Genomic DNA, 13,439 nt, shown 5'->3' with positions numbered 1-13,439 from the left:
GTAGGGGAGGTAGGTACGGGGGGGGGGGGGGGGGGTCTTTACCTTGGATACTGGATAACAGGGTAGGGGAGGTAGGTACGGGGGGGGGGGGGTCTTTACCTTGGATACTGGATAACAGGGTAGGGGAGGTAGGTACGGGGGGGGGGGGGGTCTTTACCTTGGATACTGGATAACAGGGTAGGGGAGGTAGGTACGGGGGGGGGGTCTTTACCTTGGATACTCGGAGCCTTTGCAGGGCTTTTTTCCTGAAGGGAAAGATCGGACCTCTGGGCCATGGTCCAACTTTCTCTTCATCTGCAAAACAAGAGGAGGTGAAAGGAGAAGAGATGTTAGGAGGCAGTAGAGCGAGACAGACACCACAGACGTACACCCTTGTGTGCGTGCGCATGTTCCTTCGTTCTTGCACCCCTCTATAAGAAAATAATGACAGGGCCCAAAACTAAAAAACCTCCCTGCAGGAACCTAGCATTTGGTGAAAGATGAGACCTGGCTAGAGTGTAAATGATAATTGCTGCCTCACTCTCCAGATTACTTCTCCTCAAAGACAGAAGATATGAGCCATCTCTGCCATTAACATTTACAAGCTGTACTCCTGAGGAGAACGAAGCAGCGCCTCACTTTGAGAACAGGGAAAGAAAATTTTTGTTGTTGAATAACTGGTACTGCAAACAAACGCTGACTTGAATGCTTTTGAGGCTCACAGCAGGAAAGCACTGACTGTTTACTTCAGAAAATGATTTGAACACAACTGTAGTTCTTTTTGTTCACACAGCCTCACAAGAATAAAACAAAATGCAGATATAGTTCTCTTGCCTTGCCACGGGAACCAACCATTTCCACGTGAACCAACCATTTCCACGTGAGCAAACGTAAATTATGAGCAAGAAGCCAAAGGTTCTCTACTTATTCAGCCTATAGACAAAAAGACAAAGAATTTTGAAGTTTCAGTCATTCTCAATGCAGATGATGGCGCTGCATAACACAGGCTAGGCTGGCTCTAGCTGAGAGAAAGAACAGGGTGAGGTGTGGTAGAGGTTGGCTCTAACTGAAAGACATGATTTATTTTTATTAGGCTCCCCATGAGCCAAAGCCAATGAAAAGGCAGGGCTGAGGTGTGGTATTTTTTTTTTTTTTTTTACACTGATGAGCTTCACTCCAATAGGTTGCATTCCATACTGAGAGCCTCTGACAGGCGTGGGGGATTCCAAAAAAGAGCGGGGGACACGAACACACACAGACACACTCACTGAAACAATCATTAGGGAGCAGCTATATGCTATGGGATGGGCAATGACTGCACCCTTCGCCAGTAAGAATACCTTGATTAGAATAGCCTGATTTATACACGGGTGGTTCAAGGGAAACCACACACACCCTCTCCTGCCTCAGTGGGTGCATAGCTAGAGCCTGGACACTGACCATCTAAACAGGAGAAAACAAAAAGGCCTCAGTGTCCACTCACACACCGAGGCCAAAATGACATTTGAATAAAACGATTTTTGGGGATGTACTTGTACAGTGAGGTCTCAAATGGATTTTTGTGCACCTGGTGAATCGAACGCCCGGTTAGGAAAGAGCACGGGGGGTTTCGAAAGACAAAGCCTTTTCTTTCCTGTTGTGTTTGTTTTACTCCACTTTGGTAGTGTCTGTGACTGGTACATCATGACAAACAGAGATTTTGCCTATTTTATATGGGACGTTAACCCAAATAGACGCAATGTCCACCACAAACACTGGACTATAATAACAGACCAATATTAACTACTCATATCACTACACTCTGACCGCCAGGACTCACACATGCATGGAACACTAGCTAGATGCACTGAGACAGACAGAAACTACGTCAAGGACAAGTTCAGAATGCAAAATATTTAATTTGTTGCCAATTCTGGAGCCACAGAAAAATAGATAATATAGACTAGCCTGCAATATGGCTATAGAACTGCAATGAGGTCTGTATGGGGAGGCTACTTTTCAACTTTGCCTATACCTGAATAAAGTTCGACTGATAATCAACGATCGTTTAACTTCTACCCAACACCCTATTATTTGACAGCTGGGGATGTAGCCTAGTTGATTGGAGGACCAACCTTCGATACTGATATCAAAGACTATTGATTAGAGTTGAATTTCCACCAGATCATTTGGCGCAGTGTGTGTGTGGTGGTCTAACTGAGTTGAGGGAAGCAGTTCTGGTTCCTCTTTCTTGTGAAGAGCTGGCTGGGTTTTGATTAGGCGCCCCGTACTGGGATGGTTCACAGCGCGCTGACGAGACAGTCGGGTCAGGTCAAGAACTGATCAAACATATGAAAGCCATCTCCCTGAGAGACAGAACACGCCTACGTAAGAGACAATAAATGAATCATTGAGAAGAGATTTTGATGGGATGCACTGCAGAGAAGGCAATGAAAAGGGATTCTGGAAGAGAAATGGTAGAATAAAATCATTCTAGAATAACAACATTCCAAATATTGGTGAAGAACGGAAGATTCACCAATGTGCTTTCCATCTAGTTAAAATATTTTCTCTCTCGAGGAAGCGGTTGGGTTTTTATAAGATATTCTCTGCTTGTTAGGGGATTCATTCTCAAACCCAATCCCTTGTTCTCCAAGGAATTACCTCACTGCAATGGCAGTTCAAGTACTAGGGAGAGTAGGGGTGTGTGTGTGTGCGCGCGTGTGTGTGTGGGGTACAGGGGGTGGTGGCTGACGAGGGAATCTCCCAAGTGCAGGCGTTGAAAACACATTAGAGTGCAACCACCAGTCTCTTGTGTTTCAGCCGTGGGAAAAGGTAACCCAAGACGAGACGGAGAATGTTGTTTGTAGACAGCTACTAATCAGTCACTCGGTGTCTCACACCTCTGACCTCCCTAACTGTGAGAAGGAGGAGGAGAGCTGGATAGAGAGATAAGGACATTTTGAAAAGAGAGAATGAAAGCGTATGTCATAAGATCTGAGGAAATCATTCTCTTATTATAAACTGAGTGGTGAATGAATGCTGATTGGCTGACAGCAGTGGTATATCAGACCATATACCACGGGTATGACAAAACATTTATTTTTACTGCTCTAAATACGTTGGTAACCAGTTTATAATAGACAAAATAAAGATATGCTCCCCGTCGGTCTGAAAAGACCGATAAACCAACTGTAATGTGTTATTACTCATTGAAATGTAGACCTTATGAAAATATAACTAATTGGAATAATGTTCTCCGTGCACGCCACAGTTATTCAATTACCATGTCAAGCGGCCAAGAAAACATTTCAAGATCTCCATTGGAGAAACAAATAGAATTGGGACATAACTAGAAATAGATGGGGCATCCGTAATGTCCATTTGCACGGAACAGATAGCAAAGGGACCTATTGCTTTCAGAGAAATTAAAGTCAAACTGGATTTTCTATTAGTCTTTGAAAAAGCAGCCAGTCTCCCACTCTGTGCCTGTGGGGGGTTAAAACAGACAATTCTTACAAGACAACACTGAGCACTACCTTCCCTTCAGAGTAGAACACGCTCCCTATAACAGCAGCTAAGTGGTTGGCAGAGAAAGAGCATCTAGGCATGAAATTATACGACTCTGTAGAATAGTCGATTGAATGTGAGAGAATACGAAATGAGAGGAAGAGTCGGCTACTCACTGAAAAGAATTTGCTACAACAGGAGCTCAAAGTAAATGACAGAAAAATATAATTTAGGTATGAAATTATAGCCTCCTACTTGATACCTCTTGAAATGGAAATAAAACAGAAAGGCTCATTATCATATTTTAAATCCTATCTGAATAGAGGTGGGAAACGCCTTGCCCGGCTGAACACAAAATCAGTCCACATTTTAATCCCACTAATTAAAAACCTGAAATGCATCCAAACCCCAGCAGCCCAGTCAATTTGACTAGCCAGCACTTTTCTCCTTGGATTTTGTGCAAATGAATGTGAAGTGATTACCCAATTTGTTTACATAATATGATCCACATTAAATCATCAACAGCTGCACGTTCCCTTTCGTAGTTTCGGGAGGACGTGCCGAAACTGTTTAACGGTAACCGATGGTGGACACTGACACGGGAGGTGTGGGATGTTCCGCTGTCCGGTAACAGACGTTATTCAGATTTTCCGGTGTGCTCAGTTCATACCGGTTGATTGCCTCTCATAGGGCTCGCTTTCCACACAGCCAAGTTATTAAGCGGATCAGCAATCGCATTCGTCAATGTTATGCGCACTTGAAACCGTAATCGCTTTTAAGAGACGCTGTGATGTTGGTTGCAGCAAACGACTTGCAGTCTTTCAACCTCATCACCAAAGTCTATGAAACATTCCACCACAATTAGCGTACATTTCTGGATGACACACTATGATGAATAAAAATCAGTCTTAAGGTTGTTTTGCCTTATACACAGCAGTCTGACACAGTGACCCATAATTTGTGCTTGAAGCCTCAAGCAAGTCTACAGAGTAAGGAATATACTCTCTTCAACAGGCAATTCAACAGATACAAATCAGATAGCCTACAGGTAACTATGCAGTGAGTCACTTGGCAACACAAGATGCCCACAACTGCATATGTAATAGCCTGATGCGTAACACATAGGCAGACCAAGGGAAATATTTAGAATAGGAAACAGAATAGCTACAAGCTAACCTAAAAGTAATGATAAAAAAAAAACATATTGCTCACTATAACCTGGAAATGGAGGTTATATTCTATGCGAAAATGGGAGGAAAATTCCATCCTCCATAAACACATCCAAAAACTAAGTATCAATTCCATCCTCCATAAACACATCCAAAAACTAAGTATCTTGTCTAATCATTCCTTCTGATGTTAAAGCACTCTATGCGGGTAAATAGTGTAACATTGTATCCTATTGGTTAATATGCCGTGATGCAAAGGAACACACTGCTCACACGGTCAGTGTGACACGCAAGTGCAGTTAATTGATGGGCAGATAGGCTGGGTCACCGCGTTTTCAACGGGCATAATCCATGGTAAAGGAATGAATGCTCATTGCTCAAATATTACAGTGGGAAAATGTGAAGCTACGACAGCGAACCTCACCTGTAATTATTACGCAATAGGCCTATGGATAAAACCCAATGTATTTCATAAGCAACATTTATTTATTCTGTTGGCGACATCCCTGTACACTGAATGTCATATCAATGAAAACGAGAACCGGTGTGCTCAGTATGAATCTGTCATTCTAAACTATGAATCAAATCGGCTATGATCTGAGCCCCGCATAATTTCCCTGCTGTTCCCGTTCATCCTCTGCAGTGCCTGCCCATACAATCTGCTGATGTATACAGCCGCGCGTCATTTTCAGCCATTCGATTCGCAACAGCCAGAAAATTATTTCCCAGGCGCTTGGTCAATATATCAATCACGCAACGATATGACAGCAAGAGTGTGCGGCATGATGATGCACACAGACGTAGAAAGCCTACTCACTTTATAGAAAATCATCTTTAAAGTGCCGTAGAAACCCATGTTTAGTAATCCGGCTGTGGTTTCCTATTCCTTCACTGCGAATCGTTGAATCCCAAATATGTCAGAGTGGTAGAATCGCAGCGCAAAGGGGAGCAGGGCAGGGTGCTCGCGGGTAGATCCGTGACAATCTCTGATGTGGACATGCTCGAGCACGTCACCGGCGTGCGTGCTTGACGGTAGGTGTAATAGATTTCTCGGTATGGAATAGCTCCGTCCGTGCCACACCGATTGATTTTTCTCAGTAACGATTCAAATACAGAACGATGTAGCTAGGAGGCTCTCAGTACCGATTGCTCCACAGGACTGCACGAGCGAGGATAATGAGCAAGGAGAGAGGGATGATAAAAAAGGGGAAGTTGCAACTCGGGAGAAAGGGGAGGGCCATGCCCTCTTCAGAGCCTTTACAACGCCAGCTTCTGTGTAGAGCTCGGATTACATTTTCCCCGGCGGCGAGGAGGCGAATGGTGCAGTCCAACAATCAACAATATGCGCAGAGCATCAATTATTGGTGCGAATACACAGCAGCCAGACAGGAAAAGGGAGGGGGAAATCACGGATGTGATTAAATGGGAGTACAGCTACGACCGGAAGTGACTTTTCGTAGCAGGTTGAGAGGGGTTTTTCACTAACCTTAACCTAATTCTCCTAACCTGCCATGTTAATTGTTCCAACCTGCTGTGTAAATTCGTGTAAATTCTCCTAACCTGCTATGAAAAAGTCACTTTCCGGTCATAGCTGTATACCACCTAGTCAAGACACTTGTTGCAGTCCACACACACCCCATGGTATGGCAGCAGTGGCACCGCTAATGTTCTTTCCCCATCACTGGGCAGGAGGTATTTATCACAACTTGCTTTGAATAGGATATTCTGTATAATCAGTGCTCTGCTTAGGGCAGTCAGACACAAATTACATCCCGAAAAGTGAGAAACTAATATAAATATTAGAGGGAGAATATGATATTGAATAAACAACATTTTTTACTTAATATTTCAGCCCATGCATAATAAACGCATAACATTCATATATTATATTCCACACTTCATTCAGCCCGGGGATAAAGAGAGATCCATTATTCTCTAGTCGGCAGTGGTACATAATATGCACTTCAGGTGCAGCACCTGATTTACACACGAAATGAACGCTAATTCCTTTTCAATATGGGCAAAAACAATGATGGGCCTTAGTTAACATAACTAGAACATAGGTGATGGCTTCACAACTGGGAAAGGGCCATCACATGCAAATTATACTGCTGGTGAGGGGAAATAAACAACTCTAAACGGCTGGTTTGGGTCCAAAACAAAGTCACAGCTGACAAAACGAATAAATAATAATGGTTGAGGTGAATACACATTGTTAAAAGAAAATACTTATTAGTATTTGTCACCTCCGAGGTAAGAGGGAAGCTTTTCACAGGGCTATCCAGCTATCTGGTAAACAAAACCTGCACTGGCAGGTAGCTAGCTCGGCTATTGTTATTCAAATAATGCCTTGTGTAGAAAATAAATACACATGAAAAGCCCTTTTGTTTACAATAATCAATTTGGACAAATGGGAAACTAGTCTGGGGATCTTGAATTAGGTCTGCAAACACCTGCAAGGTAAAAGCAACTAACCTGCAGTCCTGCAATTCTCTGAACATGTTGAGACTTGTTCTCCAATAGGGGCCGATTCACAGAAAAGCTGTTGCAGTGGCCATATTTCCTATTGAGAGTGTCATTGGCAACATGTACGTTGTTATGTCTCTTTAGACATCTGTCAGAACATTACCGGGGAAGGTTGAGTAATTTAAAAAACAATCCCTTTCCCTCTCATCAACACCTTGGAGATTCCCTGAAAACACACCACTTCGATTCAGCTACAACTGGAAGTTACTTTTTCATAGCAGGTTACGGGAACTTACGCAGCAGGTTAGGAGAATTAACGTAGCAGGTTAAGAGAATTAGGTTAAGAAAATGTTTTTTGTTATACTTTTGTTTTTATCCTGTGATTGTTGTGTAGTAAATATTTCAGTTTTTATTTTCACTGTTATTTATCAAAGTTTTTTCCTGTGAAGCACATTGCATTCATGTCTGAAATGTGCTATATAAATAAAGCTTGATTATGATTTGATTAGGGTTATCAAAAATACTCTCCTAAACTGCTACGAAAAGTCACTGCGAGTGGCGCAGCGGTCAAGAGGCGTCACTACAGACCCTGGTTTGATTCCAGGCTGTATTCACAACCGGCCGTGATTGGGAGTCCCATAGGGCGACGCACAATTGGCCCAGCGTCAGCCGGGTTAGGGTTTGGCTGGGGTAGGCCGTCGTTGTAAATAAGAATTTGTTCTGAACTGACTTGCCTAGTTAAATAAAAAATTCCCGTCGTAGATGTATTGAAGTGCTGTGTTTTTTTAGGGAGTCTCCAACACCTTGAGTTCTTGCCCCGGTTCCACAGTCCACCTCCCTAACAGCCTCTGTATTAGTCAGTCAAGATGATTCAAATAACCACACAGAGACAAATGGAGGAGGATCACAGGAAGGGCCTCTTCACAGGTTACTGACTAGGAATCAGATTTACCAGCTCTAAAGGCCATTAAGACACTCGACACCTGTCATTATCCAATCATCTGGATTCAGGTGGGAAATCGGGGGTTTGGAGGTGAGAGGTGAGGAGAGGCACTTGTCGAAATGGTGAGACAAGAATGAGAGGAGAGAAAATGTGCCAGTATCCCAAAACCATTTGAAGGAAATCGGAAAACTCATACGAGGCAGGCCATATATCAACTGCTTAGAAAAGCAAGCCACCTTGATATCCAGATGTTAGTTTAATAGAGATAGTAAACCATGTACACACACAGCTATTTATGTTTTATGACAAGGACTTGCATGTATGACAAACTACAATTGAGGCCTTTGAAAGAGGGGCCTCACTGCAGCCTCACCTGCTCCCCATGTAATCTAGTGTTGGAGGGGTTAAAGGTAGCAAGGTGCAGTATAACTAAGATAGTCTGGAGCTCCGTGTGTGTGTGTGTGTGTGTCCGTCCCTTTTCCCTGCAATGGAAATCTTTCCTCGTTTGTTTTTGTTGCCACAGCAACACCAAGCAGCACACGAGACAATGTGTGTGTGTGTGTGTGTGTGTGTTGGGCCCTCTTGAGAACAACCCCCTCGCTGCCCAACCTTAACACAGTACGTTGGAATGAGTGGAATGCGAGAGCGGTGGCGCCCCAGCCTTTGAAGAGCCTGTGACCTCTGTTGCTCCCCTTCTGCCACTCGGTAAAGCATTAACAGACAGCCAGCGGCGCTAGGCTCTTACCTCACAACACTTATCAAAACCTCTTAAAAACCCTCCTGACCCAGACATGGGGCTTCCACAAATCAAATCAAAGTTTATTTGTCACGTGCGCCGAATACAACCGGTGTAGGTAGACCTTACAGTGAAATGCTTACTTACAGGCTCTAACCAATAATGCAAAAAAGGTAGGTGACAATAGGTAAGTAAAGAAATAAAACAGTAAAAAGACAGGCTATATACAGTAGAGAGGCTACATACAGACAACGTTTAGTCAGGCTGATTGAGGTAGTATATACATGTAGATATGGTTAAAGTGACTATGCATATATGATGAACAGAGAGTAGCAGTAGCGTAAAAGAGGGGTTGGCGGGTGGTGGGTTGGCGGGACACAATGCAGATAGCCTGGTTAGCCAATGTGCGGAGCACTGGTTGGTCGGCCCAATTGAGGTAGTATGTACATGAATGTATGGTTAAAGTGACTATGCATGTATGATAAACAGAGAGTAGCAGCAGCGTAAAAAGAGGGGTTGGAGAACACAATGCAAATAGTCCGGGTAGCCATTTGATTACCTGTTCAGGAGTCTTATAGCTTGGGGGTAAAAACTGTTGAGACGCCTTTTTGTCCTAGACTTGGCACTCCGGTACAGGTGTCCTCCGAAGTAAACTCATTTCAGACTCATATCTCAGCCTTGTCTGTGTTTTGTCTTCTCGTCTTTAAGTGATAGACCTCCGGGAGACAGGTCTCTCTCTCTCTATAGATATATAAATATATCTAGATATAGATCTATCCATCTATCTATATAGAGAGCGATATATAGAGACAGAGAGAGGAGCAAGAGAGCTAATATATGATGAGTGGTTCTCAGTGTTGGTATATATATTGGGAACTAGAATGGAGAATGTAGTAAAATTACTATCTTGTAACAGCGCAGTGGTATGTCTGGAGGGCAAATGCAAATGCTCGATTCCCTTTATGTCTCTCCTCTCTCTCTCTCGTATGGGGCTTCCTACACAAACAGTAGGCTACAGCATGTGGATGTATGAATTTCTATGCCAGTGTTTCAGCCAACAGAATAGAAATTAGCTTATGAGTTCTTCAAGAAAAATTGAGCACCCATGACTGTTTTTTTTATTATGTACGTGATACTGCAGTATTTAAAAAGGAAAAGGAACTGCAGAACTGATTCATGGAATTCATCATTCTTCATGAGGTTTCATTAAATAAAGGGTAGAAAGTGAAAAATGAAGGGACTTAACCCTCTCTATAGGTGGATTAGATGGACTTGGACATTGAGCTTTTCAAAGGCAACAGATATGTGGGAAAATACCCTGGCTCAAGCTATAGGAGAATGGCCTCCTTGATCAAATGTTTAAATGTGGGGCCTTGCTGAACTTGAAGCAGCAAATACTTCTTGGGCAGTGGTGTGTCGCTGAATAACCGCCGTGTCATTGTCCTGGCGGTGACAAAATAGGTGACCGGGGGCCTTCGATCTCAATGGCCGCTCACCGAGAGAGCAATAGCAGGGTGCATTCCAACCAGACAGATGACATGCGATTGACGGACGACTACGGGGAGAGGTGTGACAAATGGAGCCTTGGATCATCGGTGCAGCATTCCATTCTGGGGAACATTATTCTGAATAATGACATCTGCCTGTGGCTGCTTGGGGCCATTAGCATAACAGCCTTTAGCCACCCACGCGACTGCAACCCCCGAGAGTCCAGGCCTCTATTGGGGTCAGGTCAACGAGGAAATTAAAGTGAGGAGGGCTGACATCTCCTATTGTGACATCACGAGTGTTCCATGGGAAATGATATGGACATTACAGAGGATAGAAGGACAATGTCCATTACTGCCAATCACACGCTGTGAAGAGTCAAATAGTAACTTAACCTGGACCCAAGGTTGTTCTCATGCTTGATATCTGGCAGGCTGAATGTCTGGGAAGCCTATCAGAAATTCCAGAGACACCAATAGTTTCCACTACAGTGAGTTTTGGAGAGGAGAAAGTGTATAAAACTCTGCACTATGGAGAACAAAAGTTTAACGCCCCTGAGACAACCTACTGGCCAGGGTGCGCGCACACGCACCCCCCCCCCCCCCCCCCCAAGACACCAGGGGCGACCGGGTGTGCTATGGACCCGTGATAACACCATAAATTACTGTGACAAAACTAATATTGAGATTTATTAGTTGTTTATCCGCCATCAGGATCTAAAATTGGACTTTCTATTTCCCTGCTGAAAGCCATTGAAGGTCAGGCTTCACAATAACACCACGAGGCATTCCCACTTCCTGGAAGGAATACTTAATAAGTAAGTAAATAAGAAATCAAACCGCTGACAAAAGACTTTGATATTTTTCTGCCCCGGGGTTCAAGTGAGAAGAGAGATGTCGGACCTCACTGACATTTATCTAACCAACTGTGCCTTTCTCTGGATTACAACCGAGAGAAACGTAACTAAATCCCTGGCTGACAAAAAGGTCACCTGGATTATTTTCCTAATCGAAAGAAACCAGTACTTCGTCTATTAGCAGGTAGCAGGCTCGTGTTTAACTTCCAGCCACATTGTGGGAAAAAGTATATCTGGGTGGTGGGCTCCTGCAGTTTCTCAGTGGATGGGGGGCTAGAGGCTTCTTCCTGACCCCCCAACTGGAGCCTTCCCTTCTGGGGTGGGCCAGGCACGGCACCTGCCAGCTATGGAGGCCCGGCCAGATCTGAGAACAGCAACCATCGCTTACCTCGTATTTTCCCACTGCCTACTGATATAGTGTATCACTGATCTGTGACCTGCCTCTAGAGAGGGACTTCAAATGAAAATGGGGGAAGAGGAAGCTGTTGACCTTGTCGAGTAGAGCGAATAAATCAGACAGCAGGAAGTGTTGTGTCCTTTATGGATGGGTTGAATTAACCCTTTGGCACTGAACTACAGAGAAGCTGACACACACACACACAACAGAACGATAAGCACACATACAGAGTTAGAAAGCCAAACACGAGTGCTCCCTCTTGGATTCTTCAAAGCCAGTCTTGACCTTTACCCATTGTCAATTAATACAGAGACGTTCTTCTAGCTACGAACGGTGGCTATAAACAAGATCAGTCAGAGCATGACTTATGTACCAGACAGCCACACAGGAAAACAATGTCAGGGGTTGATATAATGTTTCTGGGAGCATTTATATAACATCATTATAGGATTTAGCTGGCCTGTACCATGAACAGGGAACTTCCTAACACTGACACTCCAATAACGCAGTTAACGTGAATATTACCCCTCTGTCCCATCCCTACTGTGTTGCGGTTTAGCATGTTTTGCATTTACCTCATCAATATTCCACATGGACATGAACACGGAGCGAAGAGGGTTGCAGAATTGGTAGCCATAAGCCAGGTGAACCTTGGCCTGCGCGGGTGTCAACATTTACAGAGGAACGGATAAACCCCCTTTAATTATTCAAAAGTGCCACTCCAGAGCCCAGATTAGGCAGAACGAGCCAAATTGCAAAAAAGCAGCGGTGGTTTGCTGGCTGTTGGCTCGGTGTCTGGATGAGCTAGTTGGAGGAGGAGGACGAGGAGCGTGAGGAGCCCAACTGTGTCTGGGTTACCTTTGACCTTCCTGGGTCTCTGGGTTCTGCCCAGTGCTCAATAGGGGACCATAGCTCCACCTCCTTTTTCACATCACACATTTTTCAGATCTCAACCTCTCCTAACCACAGTCCCACAACACCCCACCTCTCCCAACACAGGAACAGGCCTCTCTGGGGAACTATTGCCCTCTCCTAATAGCATCAGAAAGAGCAGGCTATTCAATCCAGACCTCAAATTACAGATAAGAAGCAGGAAGCCAGACTCTGTTGCGCTCCATCTTTCTGTCGTCAACATGGGGGAATGGGCATGTATATTGGTCACCCCCCCCACCCACCCACCTCCCCACCAAGGCATTTACCTTAATTTGGAGAATAATTTATAAAGCCAGTAACTCAGCGTGTAGTAAAATGCCATGGGAGAATGCAGATGGGCTGGCCATGTCCATATTATCAAGCTTCAGCATCTCAATAAACGGTGACCTTTAAATGCAGAGTGGTGTGTGGGTGTGAAGCACTTTGCCGAGATGTGGGACTGTTCATTGAGTTATGAATGCGTGGCCGTGGCTCTGTACATCCGGAGCGAACACACACACACACACACACACACACTACGTCTCTCCAACCCACGCTCGCGCTTCAGCAGAAGACAGACGTCACTTTCTCCTTTAAAAATAGCTCCAAATTACAGCCCTGCTGCTCCCCTAACAATACCCAAGGACTAATAGGCATTCTCCTAGACCCTGCACTGGAAGGGGCAAGCCAGGGAAGAAGAGGAGGAGGAGGAGGAGATGCCAGGGTAAAGGAATCTCACTAGAACCCACAGCATGTTTCTCATATACAGTTTTCTAGAAAAAAAACACACTTCTCAACTACACCATACCGGCGCCAACTCCATACCACAAAACATCCCTCTCAAAAGGAATACAGGGTCTGAAGCGGAGCAAAATCTATTCTCTGAGATGTAATTGGAGTGGATGGAGCAGCTGGCAACTTTGGGCTTGGGGTCTCAGAAAAGCTCGAGAGTGGGATAGTTTTCTCCAGAGCAGAGGAAAAGGAAAGACCTAGAACTCAAAAGC

At 44.4% G+C, this 13,439-nt stretch overlaps 1 protein-coding gene across 3 annotated transcripts in view; it reads right to left on the bottom strand.

Annotated features, from left to right (window-relative positions):
• LOC120034920 (F-box/WD repeat-containing protein 7-like) overlaps nt 1–13,439 on the bottom strand; it is a 205,134-nt gene that overhangs the window by 33,087 nt on the left and 158,608 nt on the right. For 2 of the 3 annotated variants that reach the window (XM_038981611.1, XM_038981612.1), the window contains exon 4: nt 212–294. In XM_038981611.1, coding sequence (XP_038837539.1) covers nt 212–294 — 83 coding nt within the window. Of the gene's footprint in view, nt 1–211; nt 295–5,454; nt 5,655–13,439 lie in introns of those variants that run through there. The other variant, XM_038981613.1, reaches the window with a different exon arrangement.

Source organism: Salvelinus namaycush, chromosome 42, assembly GCF_016432855.1.
Source record: "Salvelinus namaycush isolate Seneca chromosome 42, SaNama_1.0, whole genome shotgun sequence".
Lineage (NCBI taxonomy): Eukaryota > Metazoa > Chordata > Actinopteri > Salmoniformes > Salmonidae > Salvelinus > Salvelinus namaycush.
Note: the sequence above shows the minus strand (reverse complement) of the source record. Positions and strands in the feature narration are given on the sequence as shown.